This window comes from Stegastes partitus, unplaced genomic scaffold (assembly GCF_000690725.1).
Source record: "Stegastes partitus isolate 25-593 unplaced genomic scaffold, Stegastes_partitus-1.0.2 Scaffold1444, whole genome shotgun sequence".
NCBI classification, from domain to species: Eukaryota; Metazoa; Chordata; class Actinopteri; family Pomacentridae; genus Stegastes; species Stegastes partitus.
This window is the reverse complement of record NW_007579175.1, coordinates 43,827-61,074: the sequence shown is the minus strand read 5'-3', so window position 1 is coordinate 61,074 and position 17,248 is coordinate 43,827. Positions and strand designations below refer to the sequence as shown.

General features: G+C 40.0%; 1 protein-coding gene across 1 annotated transcript in view; it reads right to left on the bottom strand.

Annotated features, from left to right (window-relative positions):
- Positions 1-1,521: 1,521 nt before the first annotated feature.
- Positions 1,522-17,248, bottom strand: part of adss2 (adenylosuccinate synthase 2) — a 31,608-nt gene continuing 15,881 nt past the window's right edge. Inside the window, exons 3-13 of the mRNA XM_008299667.1 lie at positions 15,935-16,003; positions 15,759-15,809; positions 15,531-15,597; positions 11,162-11,269; positions 9,674-9,755; positions 9,159-9,285; positions 6,634-6,788; positions 6,021-6,145; positions 5,151-5,248; positions 4,674-4,823; positions 1,522-2,638 (exon numbers count right to left, since the gene is read on the bottom strand). Of these exons, the coding sequence (XP_008297889.1) occupies positions 2,586-2,638; positions 4,674-4,823; positions 5,151-5,248; positions 6,021-6,145; positions 6,634-6,788; positions 9,159-9,285; positions 9,674-9,755; positions 11,162-11,269; positions 15,531-15,597; positions 15,759-15,809; positions 15,935-16,003 (1,085 nt within the window). The 3' untranslated portion in view covers positions 1,522-2,585. The remainder of the gene's footprint in view (positions 2,639-4,673; positions 4,824-5,150; positions 5,249-6,020; positions 6,146-6,633; positions 6,789-9,158; positions 9,286-9,673; positions 9,756-11,161; positions 11,270-15,530; positions 15,598-15,758; positions 15,810-15,934; positions 16,004-17,248) is intronic.

The following is a 17,248-nucleotide window of genomic DNA, read 5'->3' as shown; positions in this document are numbered from 1 at the left end:
GTGCAACCATCTTAATTGTGTGAGTTTGATAATTGTTTCTCATTTGTACCCGTGAAGTGCCACTGTGCTACATGATGGAAAATGCTGGATCAAACATTTGAGATGAAAAATTGGGATTATTTGACCTCTGCTGCTTCAACTCTGACCATTTTTTCAATGTTGTGCCACAGCTTCATGGAGGAGTGATCCTGAACTACTGGAGAACTACTTTAACAGGTATCCAAATATCCTAAGACCACATCTGGTAATAACGCATTTTTAGAACACAGACTCATGTCACAATATCCATCCATCCATTATCTATACATCACTTAATCCTCATTAGGATCACAGGGGGCTGGAGTCTATCCCAGCTGACTCAGGGTGAAGGCAGGGGACACCCTGGACAGGTCAGCAGTCTATCACAGGGCTACACTTAGAGACAGACAACCAAGCACAGTCACATTCACACCTACGGACAATTTAGAATCACCAATTAACCTCAACATGTTTTTGGACTGTGTGGGAGGAAGCCGGAGAACCCGGAGAGAACCCATGCTGCACGGGGAGAACATGCAAACTCCACGCAGAAAGATTCCGGTGTCCCGGTGCGAGGCAACAGTGCTACCAACTGCGCCACCCTGCAGCCCATGTCACAATATAATGACCATAATTACAAATTACTAAATTGTAAAAACTGTCTGGCAAAAACACTCCTTACCGGTTGATCCAGTTCTGTTTTGGTTCAATCTCAAAACAGAACTGGAAATACAGCGAATATGGAGCAGGGAAAACCGAGCAAGATGGTTAATCTAGTATTGTTTACCTGCAAACATTGAGAATCTTCCATCCATCCATTTTGTTCCACTTGTCCAGAGTTGGATCATTCCAGATGTTCCTCTTCCCAGCAGTATCTTGCAGTTGCTCCTGGGGGATCCAAAGGTGTTCCCAGGCCAGGTGACATGTTTAGCTCCTCCAGGAAATTCTGGATCTACCCGGTGGTTTCCTCTCAGTTGGACAAACCTCCAACCAGGAGGCATCCAGATCAGACACCTGAACCACCTCAGTTCTTTTGACACAAAGAAGCAGCAGCTCTGCTCCAACATCTGAGCTCCTCACCACATCTCTAAGGCAGCCACACAAATACAGAAACTCATTTTGTCTGCTTGTATCTGCGATTTCTGTCTTTCAGTCGCTACCCAGAACTCATGACCATATTAGCAACTTACTGCAAATATTTACTCAAGTCCAACATTTAAATGAGCCAATTCCAGATGTGCAGACATCAGGCAGCTGCAGTGGTAACATGTTTTTATTTGCAGATCTCTTCTTTTTCCTTTTTTAAATAAGACACGCCCACTAGTGGAGGTTCACGTCTGACTGTTTTGTTGTTTCCAGCAGGAACCTAAACCTTGAATGTTTTTAGTTCAAATCTAAGTTTGCAACGAAGAACCGGTTCCGTGTTGGTGGAAATGCTTAACCGAGGTGCACCAGCTTTTTTTTTACTGATGGAAAAATGCACTTCAAGAGTAGAAAAGTTTCGTTTTTCTGGGTTTAAAGATCTTATAACAAATGCCAAAAAAAAGAGCGATGACCATCAGTCTTATACAATATTTATCAATTCATAGGTTGTGACCATCGTCTTCCTCCCACGTTAACACAACATTGTGCTGTAAGTGCAAAGAAATCAAAGGTAATAAACAATCACAAGAATGTGAGTGGAAAGATGTTGGCCTACTGAACTGATTTCCATTTGAAAAAAAAAAGGGTTAGTTTATATGAGATTCTCTGTTACTTGTTTATGAAAAATGTCCCTGTTAGGATTAACCTGTAAAACATTCTCACAGTTCGGGAAGATGCGCGTCAACTTTTCATCATCAGCATTCAGTGGAAGCAACCTCTAGCTACAAGAAAATCAAAAACTAATTATTGTTTTTTTTTTGGTTGAATGACAAGGCGGTTTCAGTCCCAACATCTGTCTGACAACACAAAAAGAAGACACGTTTAAAATATTAAAGGATCCCTTTATCGTGTCAGGATGTGCTGCACACCTGGCAGAATAAAACGTAAAAGCAGACATAGTCCAAAGCATCTAAAGTGCTGAGGTTAAAACTTTTTAAATGATTTACACCGGGACTGGCACACAGCGCATTTAAAATCACAGCATAGATTAACAAAAATACACGTGAACAGAGTTTGACCAACCAAACGTCCGTGGACAGTTCGTTGGTCTGCGTGTTGAGTCCGATCCCTCGCGTCCTCTCAGAACCGACGGCAGCTGGTGTCGCCGAGCGAGTCTGAAATAAACACCTGGGGCGAAAAAATATTGTGTGATGCTGTTGTTCTAAAGTTTAAAACCGTTAAAAATCCAGATGGAGGCTTCAAACAGAGAGAGGGGGAGAGGAGGAGGAGGAGGTCAGTCTGATGAGAGTCTGATCCAAAGAGGTCCGGTCTGATGGTTCAGTGGTGAGAACAGACATGACGGTCGGGTCTCTGTCGGAGAGTTGAGAAGGTAGGTCGGCTGTGTGAGGGGAGAGGAAAGGGAAGAAGGGTGCAGTTGATTGGCTGCTGTGCATCCTCTTTGCTCGCGGTTCTCCTCCTTTCGTCTAGAACAGCTGGATCATCGACTCCCGGGACTTGCCCACTCCGATCCATTTGACTGAGGACACAGGAGCAGAGGCAAAGTGTTCGTAAGCTTTGTTTGTGTATAAAACATTGGAAAAAATAAAAATAAGATCATGTAACTTGGCTTGTTTCTATTACCTGCTTCAGAGCGATTATAAAAAGACTGAATAGTGTCGTCTGAATGTGACAGTAAGGCTACGTGACACAATACACGGAGCAGAAGAAAACAAAACTTTAAATTCTTTACCAAATGCTAAAAAGCTAGAAAAAGAAGAAGACGACACAGAATTCTGGCCAAACATGAAAGAATAATGGAGAGAAGTCTACAAGAATCTTTCTTTCATGTGAGCTGGTCACGTTTCATGTTGTCCAACGTCAACAAAAGAAATACAGTCAGCTCATCAGTCACATGAGTTAAATGTTTGTTATGTCATGAGTTTCGTTTTTTTTTTTTTGCTGAAGCAGAGACTACATTACAAGCCTCTCTCCCTGCCAGCATCCTCAGGACTTTCTACAGAGGTGTGGTGGAGAGCGTTCTGACATCTCAACATGGTGCTCCAGCTGCAGTCTGTCAGACAGAAAAGCCCTGCAGAGGAGCTGAGAGGGTCATCAGAGTTTCCGTCACCTCTGTCCGAGAACTTGTCCAGAGCCGCTGCAGGAGCAGGACACTAAACATTGTCAGGGACTCCTCACAGCCTCTCCATAAACTGTTTGAACTGCTGCTATCAGGTTTCCGGAGCATTAAAGGAAGAACCTCCAGAATGATCAACAGCTTCATTCCACAAGCTGTCAGAATGCTGAAGTGCTGATCCAGATATGCAAACACTAAATTGCTTTAAGTTATTAGATCCTGGGAAACGCTCTTTCGTCTTACATGTACAGCAAAACGACAATAAACTGGATTTGATTTGAGTTAAGTTTGTGTTTTGAAGACTAACTTTGCAAGTAAGTCACTGACACGGTTACAGCCACAAGCTAAGAACACAACCAGTCTATAGGATATGGAAAAGGCAGGTGACAAAAATAAATTGCGCTCAACATCCATGAACATCCTTCCTGCAGACCTGAGAGCAGTGGTGGACGTTGATATTTTTAAAAGCAGTTCTAAAAGCTGACTGCTGATCGATGGCCTCGGGTCACCGTGTCTGTCAGCTCTGCTCATATTCACTCAGGAAACCAGGATGCTCTGAGAAACCGGGTTATCAGAGAGCATGTTTACCTGCAGTGTACTAACCCGGTTATTGTACATGCAGCAAGTCAGTAATCAGATTTCACCCCGAGTCCTGAGCTTATATTAGAGGCACGGCTCACTTTGTTTTAGGTGTATTAGTGAGAGAGAAGACAGAGCATCAAACCACCCAGTTTGTTTTGGTTTCAGTTGGATGTAATGGTTCTTTTCCTGTCTGCAGACTGCTGCACTACAGGGCTGTTGTTTTAATTTGGAATTCAAACATTTCCTCAAACATCAGTTAAAAAAAAAAAAGAGAGAAAAATGTAATCTATAAGCAAATCAAACCAGTGGATGTAAATCATCTTGTCTTCCAGCAGATCTTAAAACTGACCTACAACTGGTGCACTATTGATCGCTACATTAAGCTCCTCTGCAGCAGTCAGTCAGATCATCAATCTGCTGATCATCATTTTCTGGTTCCAGCTTTTCAGATGCGACAATTTGCAGCTTTTTTTTCTAAATCTAATGTCAGTGTAAACTTCTTCATAATATTTGAGTTTTGGGCCTTGAAACAAGAAATTCAGCTCTGGAAATGTCTGATTTTTTATTATTTTCCGACAGTTTATAGACCAAATGATTAACTGATTAATCAAAAAACTTTTGAGCAAATTAATGAGGAACAAAAAAAAATTTAAAAAGTTAAAGTTTGATTATAGCCGATCATGAAGAACAACTTTATGATTAAAAGTGAAAGAATGGGATCGGCAGAAGCTGAACTTGAAGTAAACATACGGTATATTTTTTGCAGAATTCCAGATAGAATCATATCCATCAGTTGAAAACTTCCCTTTTATGTACCAGTCATTGCATGTGTACATATGTTGGTGTGTGACCATACCAGGCACTCCCACGTGCTCCTCGACGAAGCGAACGTATTTCTGGGCGTTCTCGGGCAGCTCCTCGAAGTTTCTAGCAGCCGATGTGTCGCTGTTCCAGCCGGGCAGCGTCTCGTACTGAACCTCCACACGCTGCAACACCTCCTGATTGGCTTTTCACAGATCAATGAGATCGGGGGGAGACAATATCACACCATCAGCTTCACGGGAGAACACAATCAGAACGGCCACGACAACAGATCGATATGTTTCTGCCCTGAGAAAAGCAGTTCGACCAGAGACGTCAGAGACACATCAGCTCCATTTTTTGAAACGCTTTTGGTTATACGTGGAGAAAATAGAAGGATGAGGGTTTCCTAGAATACCTGACGACTTCTCTGCTGTACTCTGAGGCTACTCGTAGCTCATCTACCTCTACTAAGCAAAAAATTTGGAAGACAGAGATGAATCATTAACGTCACATTCACACGTCAGCTCACCTGGAAAGTGAGGTATAGTTTGGTTGTCGACTTTGTACGCTACGCCCACTTTGATCTCTGGGAACACGTCAAGTATGTCGAGTTTGGTGAGGGCTACACTGAAAGAGAAAGAAAGAGAACATTTTCACAGCAAGTTACTAATCAGAGAAAACTGACATGTCTTCAAATAAAGCAAAAAAAATAAATAAGAGAAAAAGATTTTTTTTAAAAAGAAAAAGACAAGAAAAAAAACCAGGAATTGTTGATGAAATAAACGACATTTGTTATCAATTAATACTAAAATTCACCTTTTAAATAAAACCTTTTGTAAATTTAAATCCAAAATGTAATTTTTACAGTTCTACCTTGAGTTATGCATTCTTAACTCATGTTTATCTTTTCTTTTCTTTTTTTCTTGGTCTGTTAAATTCACTGCAGCTTTATTTGCTGGAGCACTATATTTATCTGAATCCTCACCAGTTCTCACCACAGCGGTTGTCAGTCTTTCTCAGATCCACAACTTCAAATGCATTTTAAATGTATATATGACTACATATAAAAGTATTTAATAGAACATTAACACAAACATTGTTTTTTTGGCACAATAAACCAAGAAAAAGCAGTTAACCAAACTGCTCTAAGTGTGTTTAGTCATATAGTAGAACTAGGATGCATTTTTATAAACTTTTTTACATTGTTTTGAAAAGTAGTATTTAAGTAAGGCTTAAAATAATACTTAAAAAGCAAAAATGTCTTATTTTCTTTCTCTGCTCTTTCCATTAAAATTAAAACAGAGAAGCTGCAAAAACCTGTTACATATCAATAGAATAAATACAGAACTTATTTTTTTAAAACAGCTTAAGTCTCTGTTGACAGAACGTAAAAACTCACGCAGTGAAGCCGTTAATCATGTGTGCATATTTGATGAGCACCAGGTCCAGCCAACCACATCTCCTCTTCCTGCCCGTGGTCACGCCGACCTCCTTCCCTCGAGTCTGGAGCAGCTCTCCGATCTCCTAAAGACAACAAGGTGAGTTCAGACAGTCCTCGAGTCTCTTGTTAACGTTTAATGAGCTTCATGTCGTCCTGCGGTCATAGAAACTAAAAATATCAGGACATTAAAACTCGGCATCTGCGTTTGACCTTCAGTTTGAGTCATGTGCAGGTGTCACGGGCTGATATATTGGCCTGAACAAATTAAACATGCTCCAGCTGGTTATTAGTGGCAGTGATGTAAAACCTCCTCTGGGTGGTGCTGTTTGAAAACAAAGCCACTCACACACATTTTGCAGTATACAGTCATATCATTATTTATCATTATACCTATTTGGACCACGTGTGCATGTGTGCATTAAGAGTTTTGTTCTGGATTTCTCAATAACTCTGTGTGACGACTTAGAGCACCATAAAGTCTGTCAACCCGGTGAGGTTTCTGTGACATACAATCCATCAAAAAGTCCCTTTGAGCAGCTGTTATATTTCTAGTCACGTGGTGTCCTCTTACGTTGCTCTGCTCCGAGGGGAAAGCACCGATGCCCACTCTGGTGGTGTAGGCTTTGACGACCCCGTAAACCTCGCCGACGTTCTGAGGCGGCATGCCGAGGCCCGTGCACACTCCGCCCACCGTGCAGTTGGACGATGTCACGAACGGGTACGTCCCTGTAACGACACCAGGAGGGACAACTGGTCACACTCTATACATTTTACACAGGAGGAGAAATTAACTGAACGAACATGCAACCTTCAGGAAAATCAAGTGAACAAATCTGGTATTCTCTCAATTCATGCATCTATAAATTATTTCATTTTTCTACATCACCTACACTGGTGTGGGCCTGGAAAGGTGAGCTGTTTGTGGAGAAGGCACTGTGTTGACAGTTTGTTTTTGTCCTAATGTACTAGTAGTAAGCTGATGAGTCCTGAGAGGGTTACTCCATTTCAAACCTTCTGCTCAACCATCCCTCATTTGTTTAAAACTTTTTTTTTCTGTCATAAACTATGGATATTCAAAATACCTGGAAAATCTTTACATTGATATATACTTTCCAAGATATTTTTTTGTGAACTGAAAGTTGAGTCACTTTCAGCATGTTTTTATTTTCACACACTGAAATTTGAGGATGTGTTTGAACTACAATATCTCAGGAACTATTGAAGATAAAAGCCTGAAATTTCCAGTTATTTGTCATCATGTCACTGATTCAGAATGTGCGACAAGTAGATGAAAAAGTCTCTGAATATGTGTGAGTTGACTTCTGAAAAAAAATGTTAAGCCATCATGAAAAGTCTCATCTTTAAGCACACATTAACAAAGACATGATAACACAAAAGGTAACTAATGGCTTTTTTTTAAAACGTATGTTGTTGTATCTCACAATAACACAAAGCAAACGTATAGACGAGTTTTTAATATGAAATACTTGGTCTTACAAATGAAAGAAGTTACTTTTTTATTGAACTTTTATAACAGAATGAGCAAGTAGAACAGGGTTACAGTTTCAAAAATGGTTTTCTAAACAGAAGTAAGAAAACTTAATATATTAAAGACATATAATGTTGTTTTCACCAATTGATCTGCACATCACATATTGCAGATTCTGAATCATCTGCATCATGACACATAATAGTAACAAAAAAAAAATCAGTCTTTTTCTTGTTCCTGAGAAAAAACAGCCTTTAAATTTCATTGCACAAAAATACGTGCATAAAGTGGGTCAGCACAGAGGAAGTATTTGATTTATCAAGCTAAAATTCCACCAACACCTATATAGATATCCACATTTTAAGCTCTAAAATTTTCAAGCATATCAGAGATCGAGCAGAAATTCTTCCAAAAATTCGCTGAGTGTGATTCTGACTTGCTTCTTCTTTAGATCACTGGATGCTACACTTCATTACACCTTTAGATATGCTCAGCGGCTCATGACAAAACACACCTACGTAGCTGTGACTGTGTCTGGAAACAGGTCAACATGCTTTCCAATAATGGAGCTTCTTAAGAAAATAAACACTACCTGCACAAAACACTCACACAATTTGACTGGTGTGTCTTTGGTCTAACCAGACCTGAAAACATCCTCGAGATGACAACAACTAACCGACAGTACATCAGCGCTGCCTCAGGTATTCGAAATATGTTCAGAAAATAGTTTCAACTAAAAGCAAAATAAGCGTTGCGTTTCCAAACCTAGATGCTGGAGGCTGCCCACATGGAGTTCACCCCAGTGTTCACACAGATCGTTGTGTAATCAGGAAACAAGTCTACAGCAGCACGGGCGTCCATCAGCGTGCTCTTTATGTAACGCTCGCAAATTCCAAATGAGGTTTGTGAAGCTTAAAAGTGGCAACTATAATTAAAATGCTATGCTAACTGTGACATTTTGTGATCACGTACACCCAGAGTCAGTCAGAAACAGGCCATCAGTGTGCACCGCTCATTCCCAACACGGTGTTTTGATGACAACACTGAACCCCGACTGTAATTTCATCTGCTCTCGGTAATGACAGGTCTATTCTGTTACGGCAACATATTACGGTTCAGTCCGCTTTGTCATTATCTAAAAAGGAAAAAAACACAGCTGTCATGCTTTAGAACATCAGCCTCATGAGAACAGTGCTGGATTTGATAATTGCTGTAATTCTGATCGGCTGACACGACTTCTGACACACGGTGCCCTCGTGCTCATGCGCAGGCAGGTGGCGTCGAGTGGTTTCAACTTGTGAGAGTGCACGTCAAGCCTGGATGCCACAGCACGTCAGTGACAGTTAAAACTTACCGGCGCGTCTAGTCTGAGCTCGGAGCAGGCTTTTGTAAAGAGCGTCGCAAAGCTTAAGCGTTTCTGGGCAACATCAGCGGGTCACTGCAGATGCACTGAACGGCGCTTTGCAATCAGAAATGACATTTAATCTCAGCGTACAGGTTAGCACAAAGAGGTTAGCTTCATAACTGAAGAATTCAAAGACACAGAGTTAAGAGCAAGACGAGCTGAACCGCAGCACACATGCACACACACAGAGTGAAATACTGACCGAAGTCTATGTCCAGTAACGCTGCGTTGGCTCCTTCCACCAGGATTTTCTTCGGAGGGCCGTGAAGAGCCTCGTACATGTAGTGAACGCCGTCTCTCACCATGGGCTTGATCTGCTCCACGTAGTCCTAAAAATACCAAATGTTACTGCAAAACTGACATTTAAATGTTTGTAGAAATACTTTTTAGTTTTTCCCATAGTTTAATCGTAGCAACTGGACTTGCTTGAGTTCCTTGAAGACGTTTCACCTCTCATCCAAGAGGCTTGATCAGTTCTGACTGACTAGTGGGAGTTCCAGATACTTATATCCTTAAGGAGTCATTAACACTGAGTTTTGGTTTCAATTGGGGGTTGTTAAGTTCCTTGAAGACGTTTCACCTCTCATCCATCAGCTCTGACTGACTAGCACAGGAACTCAAGCAAGTCCAGTTGCTACGATCAATCTATGAGAATAACCACGACCTGGATGACTGAGAATCATCACAGACATTTACTTTTTAGTTTATTTTTATTACCTTTAATTTGACCAGCTCTCCCTCTATGTCGATCTCCAGAGTGGGGTACATGGCCTTGTACTGCTGGGCCAAAACTTTGTACCTGCAACACACAACAGTGAGCAACTTTGAATAGTTTACTCTCACGACACCAACAGGGCCTCTATGATACCATTCTGTATTATGCTGCAGTGGCATGATGAGCTCAGGAAGCTCACAGATCATATATCTTCTAGTTCTACCACATCTGAACAATATTAAGAAAACTAGACGAGTAATGGAAAATCTTTTTATTTCCGTTTTTACTCTAAGTGGTGTTTGGTTAGACCACACTTATAATTCCTGAGTAAACAAATTAGTGCAACTGAAGCTTCTTTCTTTTTATAGTGGAAGCAGGAATTACAACCCTTGAACGATGTTTAGATCATGTTCAGGACGATATTCTGAAAAAACCCTGTCTTGTCATAAATTTCAAGAAAATCCCAACATATAGTGACGCGGTAAGTCACTGCAGTACAAACATGGGCTAACTACAGCTGCATGATTACGGCCAAAATTACAATCTTGATTACTCTGATTAATATTGAGATTGTGATTATTTATCACAATCATTCATTGATTTCAGGGACAAAATATTTTCATTGCACTTTCATATTTTAATAAACAGAGGATTTCTTTCTCTTCCATGTTGTGCTACATTCCCACTAATCTCCAGATCTTTGCGTTATCATTAAGACTTAATTAAACGTTCTCATTCAGATGAAATCAGTTAATCTCCTAGAAGGCAAAATGGGCTTCTTAACACTACAATTTGCTGATGTTTCTCATGCAGGGTTCAGACGATGCTGTTCGGCGGCTGTGCCACGGCTGAGCCTCCACTTAGCTACTGCAGCTCAGCAACTCAAGACAGCTGTGTGACCAAACACTACACTGAAAAGAATAAAATAAGACCTTCTAATGTCAGATTTACCAAAGTTACAATCAAGTGACTTTATCTGCATGGGCTGTTTTGTATGAGCAGGGAAAGTTAAGCTAAACTTTAATTGTGGGAAGCAAAAATCAGAATCGTGATTCAGTTCAATCAATTTAATTTAATTTAATTGTATTATAAATGTTTTACTGTTAGTTTTTACTGTTAAAACATCTGATAACCATAAAATTTTCCCAATCTGTGACTCAAACTTGGGCTTCCTGGATCAGATCTCATGTTTCACTGAGCCTGAAGCGATTTGCAGAGCTGTTTTCTGATTGAATGCCTGCTTAAATCTGTGTTCTTCTGCTCAACATGTCACCCTGGAGAGGTTCCTGTTCTTAAAACAGGCAATAAAACTGAAATAAAGTATGTGCATGCCAAGTTTCAGGTGCTGGAAAGCATAAAATATCACTCAGACTTTCATTACTGAATGGCTCAATGGTCTATGGAGAGTGTTACCATTGACACACTGAGCAAAGTGTAGGTTTTAAAGTACAGATCTCATTCATAAAAAGGTGATATAATCCTATACTGACCTTTCAGAGAACTGAGTGAAGTCAGCCAGCAAATCACATATCCTGAGACCGCTACGCGCCGCCTTGGCCGAGTACACCGGACCAATCCCCTTCTTCGTCGTTCCGAGGCTGGGCAGGGCCAAGAGAGGAGGGAAGGAAATACAAGAAACAGAATTAACATGTGATCTCAGTATACAAGGTTCCTTTATAGAGTTTCAAAGATAATAAAGTCATTCATACAGCTGGAGCCTGTAGCTAGCCAGTAGGTTTAACCTACAGGAAAATCGAGAGCAACAGGAGCAAAAAGTTCATGAATGTTTTGAAGCCGTGTAAAGTAGCCGAAGTAAAACATGTCTACAGCAGACGTTAGACCTGGATACAAACTGTGGTGAATCATAGTTTGGGAGAACAGCTGTTAACCGAGAAGTGAGGGGAAAAACTTTTGATGTGAAAACTTTAGAATTAGTCGTCTGATGCTCGTTTATCTCTCATGTGACAAAAAGTAGAGGATCAACACTCACTGAGCCATTTTCTCCTACAAACATGACAGATGTGAGCCCAGACACAACATATCCTTTTATGATACTCTCACCTGAAACCCAGCCTGCTTTTCCTGACACAGTATGGTCCCTCTTTACATGACTATCACGAATATCAAAGACTTCTAAAACAACCTACAAAACTGAATACACATTTACATATGAGCAGATGTCATGTCAACATGCACCTCTGATAACTCGGCCTATTAAAAGGAAGGCTCGGCACAGCGTAATTTGCCTACCCTACAAGTAAACTACAGAACAGAAATAGACAAAGGTCATCTGTGGTTACTGAATTTCATCATTAGCACCAGTCAGTGTAAAACATGCAGGATCCAGTTGCCGTGTGTGCAAAGGGCATGTGTGAAAAGTCAGCGTGTTTCTGCCAGCGGTGAGAGAAAGTACCACGGGACCAGATCCTGCTACATAAATGTGTGGATTGTTTGTTTGACATTTGATTTTTGTGAAATAATAAATACAGTCTGAAACCTGTGGAAGCGACCCAATGTAAATACAGTTTGTTGTTTTGTGTATTATGAATTTTTTAGTGTGAATATGACATAATCAGGTTAAGGACATGTTTCAACAAAGCACATATCAACACATTTCAATACATTGTGGCAACAAGAAAGTAAAAACACCAGATTTCATCATTGCACATGTGCAGAATGAAGTACAGAGAGCTCCGTTAAACTGAATAAATAAGTTTTACTTGTAGAAATACCTCACTCCACAATCCACTCTGGACAACTAACTATCTCACTGACCATCCCTTCCCCCATCTCCCCACACATAATCTCCCCACTTATGTGTGATACCACCATGGCCATCTTTCAAACCAACACGTGCAATGTTATGTACCAGCAAGTGCAATACAACTTTGATATCACAAAATATGTGCAATCACGACTCAGAGTATTCACTTTGAACACAGTGCTTTTTTTTTTATAATGTGTCCTTTATTTTGTATTTTATTTTGTGTACTTACTTTATTTGTATCATGCATATTTGTATCTTTCTTTTTATTGCTACTGCTCTTATCGTTCTTAATTTTATTCTATTTTATCTTTTATTTTATTTCTTTTTCCTGTATAAAAAGTTGACATGTGAATACGCACAATAATTCCAATGTGCCTGACCTGTAATGTACATGTGCAAATGGCAATACAACTCTATTCTATTCTATTCTATTCTATATGTGACAGTGATCTTACAGCAGAGATCAAATGGAATCCATAAATTTAAATATTTTACAGTAAAATGAGCCTTTTGTGGAACAAGCGACATCATTTCTAACTTTGCTGAAGATCCTAAAAGTTTCGTCTTAGTTTTCATGAATCAGACCTGTGCTTTTTGTAGCTGAGTTCACACTAAAGTCTGGTTAATACTACACCATTCATTTATGCATTGAATTGAAAATGTTTGCAAACTTTAATTGTATGTATTGAACACTTCACAGGGATTTTTACTATACATACAAAAAAGTGTTCATCACTGAATGATTCTGACCTGATTTTACATCACCAGTACATGCAGAAACCCAACGTACAGCATTAATTAACCCTGCAAGCTTCGGACACAGAATTAAAAGTCACAAACTTAACCGTACAAGTTTACAACATTAGGTGCATAAGGATAATTTCAAACACACCTTTGTGTCTGTTGTGATATTTCATGAATCTAAACTGTGGCTTCCAGCAGAGCTCGTACTGCAACATGCCTGGAGATGCAGGAAATCCTCGTAGCAAAAAGCCTTTGACTGTGCCGTTAAAGTACCTTGGTAAAAATACACTCTCTCTGTCACACACACACAGGAGCTGGCTGGGAGTTTGGGGCTTTCTTTTGCTTAGTAGATAAAGAAAACCCAGCTTTGAACAGGAATACACTGGGTCTCCCTTCAGCTTAATATTCTGAGCCGTCCTCAGGCTCAGTTTAACATTCCTCACATACGGTGGTTTGCTTCACTGCCTGTACGAACAACGAATAAGGAAAAATGTGTTAAATTTGTGTGAAATAAAACAGGAATCGTCAACACCTGGATTCAACACTACAAATATGTGTGTGTTTGTAAAGAGAGTGAAAATCTGACCATCAGTTCATTCATTCAGTAACTTGATAATGAAGTCCTGCTTCTCTGTCTGCTGTTTAAAAACTTGCTCCAGGGCTGCCAGTGTGTCTGTTCACCCTCTGATGTCTCTGAGGACGCCTCCTAGCAGAGCAGTGCTAAGATTATACTTGTGTGTAGCTGTGGAAAGACAGCTATGTCCATGTGGAAACTGAAGACGAATGTATGTAACAACAACTGAGCCACGCAGTGTGTTGTTTAGGAGGTGCGCACCAAACACACACAAATAACAGTCATCTTCACTCACTTTAAAATGCTGTAATTACTATTTTTTTCAGCAAACCCGCTGTAAACACAACATTGACATTTCATCATCTCTTAAATCAGCAAACGGCACATTATTTGCACATTCAGCAATTAGAGAGCTACATTAGGTCTAATCGTCCTCCTCTTTTAGCTCCGTTTTGGTCTCCACCAACTCCTGAGAGAAATATCTGGCGTTTCATCTGCTAAATCCTCCACTGTGTTCAACATCTGGTCTATCTGATGAGCAGGTAATGTGCAGGTAAGATGTAGAGCTTCCTCTCTGAATACATCCAAACGCCAATCACACGTGATAAAATATGACAAAAGCTGCAGTTCCTTGAACAGCCACTAGAGGCTCAAAAAGTAAGTCAGTCTCCATAGACTTTATGCTAAAATGTGCAATTTTACAGTACAAATAAACATGTTTACAGCCTCGTAGAAAAAGGGTTTTGGTCTCAATAGCTAGTTTATCTGTTTATTCCAACTAAACAGTGGCTGGATTTTTACAGAACTCAACCATTTACATTATAATAATGCTTAAATAATAAAGGTTCAGGAGACTGACTGACAGTTGGGTGCTGCTACAGTACAGTCCACGGTCCAGAGATGTTCAGAACACAGGATACTTATGGGGGATGCCTATCTTTATATCCAGTTTAGGAAAATAATGCTATGAGGTGAACCAAAACTGTTTTTTTGGGGCCATAACACCTAAACGATGAGCTAAAACTCACTACAAAACTTCACAAAGTCGAGGGCAGCTGCAACTTCAGGAGGTTACTTTCACTCTGTCATTTGTGACATACACAATTAATATAGTAAATAAAGATCAGAGCCTTGTTTAAAGTAGGAATACAAACAGGATTACAGGCTATCGGGACAATTTATGGTAAATACACAATATGCTGCGTTCAGGTACAGGGTGGGGTCACATTTGTTTTCCTTGATTGATGTTATTATATGGTATTATAGTCGTAATAATAATAATCCTAATCATAACACTTGCACAGTACAATTAAAAAATTACTCAGGATTACTGCGTGCTATTTGTACAGTCTTAGTATATAATATGTGGACCAGCGTTGGCTCAGTGACAACGACGATGAATAACCTTCAGATCATCCGGAAGGAAAAAGAGCATGACTCACTGCTATCAAAAACATTTGAAAGCTGCAAGCAATCCGAGCTGAGGAACGCAAGAAGGTCTGTTTTTTTAAATCCATGATCTACTTTTGTCTTCAGAGTTTTTGTTTAGAAAGAGGCCGAACAGCTGATCGTAAGACAAAAGGTGTATGAACGTCTGTGGATGTTATCGTGACTCATAAGATACAAGATACATCCTGGAAAACTAGTCAGCTGCTTTTTTTTTTTTCAAACAGATGTGAAAACTGATCTGATCTCTCCTCCCACGTTTGTGATCATGGTGTGTGTGTTAGTGTGTGTGTGTGCTGCAGCCATTTTCAAGCAACAGGTTTCTTACTTCTTGCCTGCTTGCTCTTGCCTCTGCTGTTCCTGAACGCCATCAACCGCTTGGTGGAAGTCAAACACTGCGGAGGAGGGAGAGAGGGGACACACACTCTCACACACCTCGGAGAAAGCAGGACTCACGCATTCCGCGCAAACACACTTTTCTTCATGCGTGCATTCAAACTTCCACGCACAGATTAAAATAAAAGGAGCCCAGGGGGGCGGACCTGGGAGGACTCACCAATATGTGCTCTGTCGGAGATGATCAGCCTTTTCTCCCAGTCTTTCAGGCCTACACACACACACACACACACACACACACAAATTCAATCTGAGTCTCCACGCTGAACATGAAAGCACAACCTTGTTGTTCTCGCCTGGGATATATATATTTTAAAAAAGCTGTACGTCACTCACTTTTCCCTTTGCGTTCGTTTTTCTCTGCCTCTTCAAACAGGCCTGGAAGATGGATTACTACACCATTTCCTGAGGTAAAAAAAAAACAAAGGAAAGCAGACATTTAAGCACCATATGGAGTCTGTTTTTTTTGTGCCAACTTAACATGATTTACACAAGTGGTTTCAAACTTTGTGGCTTGTGACGCCTTAGAAAAACAAATCTTAAACAAAAATCTAAGTGGATGCATAGATCCATGGGTTGGAAACAATTTCTCCAAAGACAGATTGTTCCTTGAACACTTCCTAGATCTTTTCTCAACGTTTTTAAAAGAGTGTGAAGAAAACATGCTCTCCTAAAACCATCAGCACCACAGTACAGATTTACTGTGCTATCAGGATTTTTCCTGCATAGATACATTTTAGGTGACCTCCAGAGAGGGTTTTAACCAGCACTGATGGAAAATCACCAGCACAAATACATGTTTTGCTTATGAAATAGACAGAAATATGAGTGACATGCATAGTTCCTGTCAAATATTGCGACACAGACGCATTGTTTGAAATTTACGAGGACAAATTATCTTCATTTTAATACATAGCTGCCACCAAAAGGCCCATTCTGAGGCAGGAAAAACAGCTTTTTGTCCCTCAACATGAAAATGGCGCACTTGTTTACAACAAAAACAGGGCAACAGCAGCACGTGTAAGCTTCTAATTTCACATATTTCAGAATCAGAATCTCTTTATTGTCATTGTACAAGAAAGCACAACGAAATTCGAGTTAGCAGCTCTCGTAGGCAGTGCAAAACATCAGGAAACAAGAAGTGCACAAGACATAGTATAACGGGGGCACTAAAGGGATGAAGAATAGAAAAAAATATAATGTAGACTAAAAAAAATATGAATATAAAACAAAAAATCTATAAAAAAAAACAACCAGGATATTGCGTTCAGGAAGAATGATTAATGGGAATTTGCAGCGTATTTGTACCTTATAAGATGCCAGTGACTGTTTTGGTTAGTGAGCAACCTGTTTCACATGTAAACAAACTGCAGAAACGGGTTTTAATTATCACAAGTTTCAAATACATACTATATTTAATGATGTGGATGATTACTGCTGATGCATTAATGGATGTGCAGCATTTCTGTGATGCAACTGGTCAAAGTGAGATGTTTTCTATACAGTTCAGACTATAAAAAGAATGACAATAATAAAGAGTTCACAGAGTGTTTTGTGTTCAGTTGTAGTGTTCTCCCCTACTCAGTGGACACTACATGTTTTAAATTCATTGTGCAGTATGTTAATACCTCATACAGGCAGTGCATTAAG